Genomic DNA, 1,459 nt, shown 5'->3' with positions numbered 1-1,459 from the left:
GCACGCAAACACTGTAATCATTCACTCACCGCCATCATTGACTCTCTTTCATCAGCAGAGGCACAAGATTAGGATACAGGTTTTGAACATCACAAGGATGAGAAAATAATGACAGAATAATGTTAATTTTTGGGTCAACTGTCACTTTAAATGCCTTGCATGCAACAGCACAGAAACCAGTCTCTGCTGGGTATGTGGATAATAGATACAAAAGAAATGAAAACAGTATGATGATATCCAGTGCTAGACTCTCTAACTGAGAACTTCCTGCAGGAGATGGCACCATATGCTGCAGAGAGAAACAGGGCTTTTAATAATACATGCTGACCGAACCGCGACCAGCCCTACACATGCTGCTATCAGAGAAACATGGCAGCATCTTCCTTCCTCCAAATTACTGTCATTATTAACTGCAAAATTGCTCCATTTGTAATTACTGCCGGCGCTGTTCTGCATCTCCAGCACAAACTCTCCCACATACGGCCCAGATGGTTTGGACCGTAAAGTTTGTTATTGCTTTTGCAGAATGAAAACACCATTAATAATGTATAATGCATTTCCAAAAGTCCATATTTTATCCGTTACTTTCTCTTCTCATGGGAAGGAGATGCACTTTTAGGACCACCCACACAGCAGGCCTCTGTCTCTCAGCCCTGAGGAGGAACTCAAGTCATACTGAATCCTGAAATATCGGACATCACAGAGAAGAGGACAGGCTCCAGACTGCAGATAGAATGTTTAGAGCAGATAGAAGATAGAAAAATACATATATGTTTGTAAGCGCACTGCAGGATGTGCTTAGAGTCAGAGAGGAACCTTATGTGCAAAGTGGTCATATACTCTGAAACACTTTCTTACCACGTGCAAACTGCGGCAGTCCACAAGAGCAGTGAGCTGGTGCAGTCCGACTTCAGTGGTGTTCAAACCCCCCTGAATTTGCTCAAGGTTTCCCTAAAAAAACAGGAAGACATAAAACGATTGAAATAAAACGGTTACTCTAAATGCAATGTCTAAATAGATATTCTCATTTACATACACGTTTAAAAGTTACTTAAAAATACATTAAAACAGCAATATTGCCAACTATTATTACAATTTTAAAGGGGTCTTATGATGTGATTTCTATTTTTCCTTTTCTTTAGTGTGTTATGTAGCTATTTGTGCATGTATAAGATCTGCAGAGTTACAAAGCTCAAAGTCCCCACAAAAGGATTTATTCTATCCAAAAGAGAAGGCTGATCCAGACCGGGCTAAAACACCTCATTCAAACACGCCCACACATCTCTACTTTATTTGGTCTTCCGAAAGTAGATGCAATTAGGAATCATTGGTTAAGATTTATTTACAACAGAACAGCACAACCCAGATTTTCGAATATGTGCAACGCATTTTATGGACGACTAGAAGAGTTATTTGAACCTAGAAGAGTATAAGGCTGGCTGTGCACAAAGGCTATTTC

General features: G+C 40.0%; 1 protein-coding gene across 2 annotated transcripts in view; it reads right to left on the bottom strand.

Moving 5' to 3' along the window:
* ttyh3a (tweety family member 3a) overlaps positions 1-1,459 on the bottom strand; it is a 77,337-nt gene that overhangs the window by 20,132 nt on the left and 55,746 nt on the right. For both annotated transcript variants that reach the window (XM_016506013.1, XM_016506014.1), the window contains exon 10: positions 859-951. In XM_016506013.1, the coding sequence (XP_016361499.1) occupies positions 859-951 (93 nt within the window). The remainder of the gene's footprint in view (positions 1-858; positions 952-1,459) is intronic.

Source organism: Sinocyclocheilus anshuiensis, unplaced genomic scaffold (genome assembly GCF_001515605.1).
Source record: "Sinocyclocheilus anshuiensis isolate Anshui unplaced genomic scaffold, SAMN03320099.WGS_v1.1 scaffold58, whole genome shotgun sequence".
Taxonomy (NCBI): Eukaryota; Metazoa; Chordata; class Actinopteri; order Cypriniformes; family Cyprinidae; genus Sinocyclocheilus; species Sinocyclocheilus anshuiensis.
The sequence above is the reverse complement of the archived record's forward strand: the minus strand, read 5'-3'. Positions and strand labels throughout refer to the sequence as shown.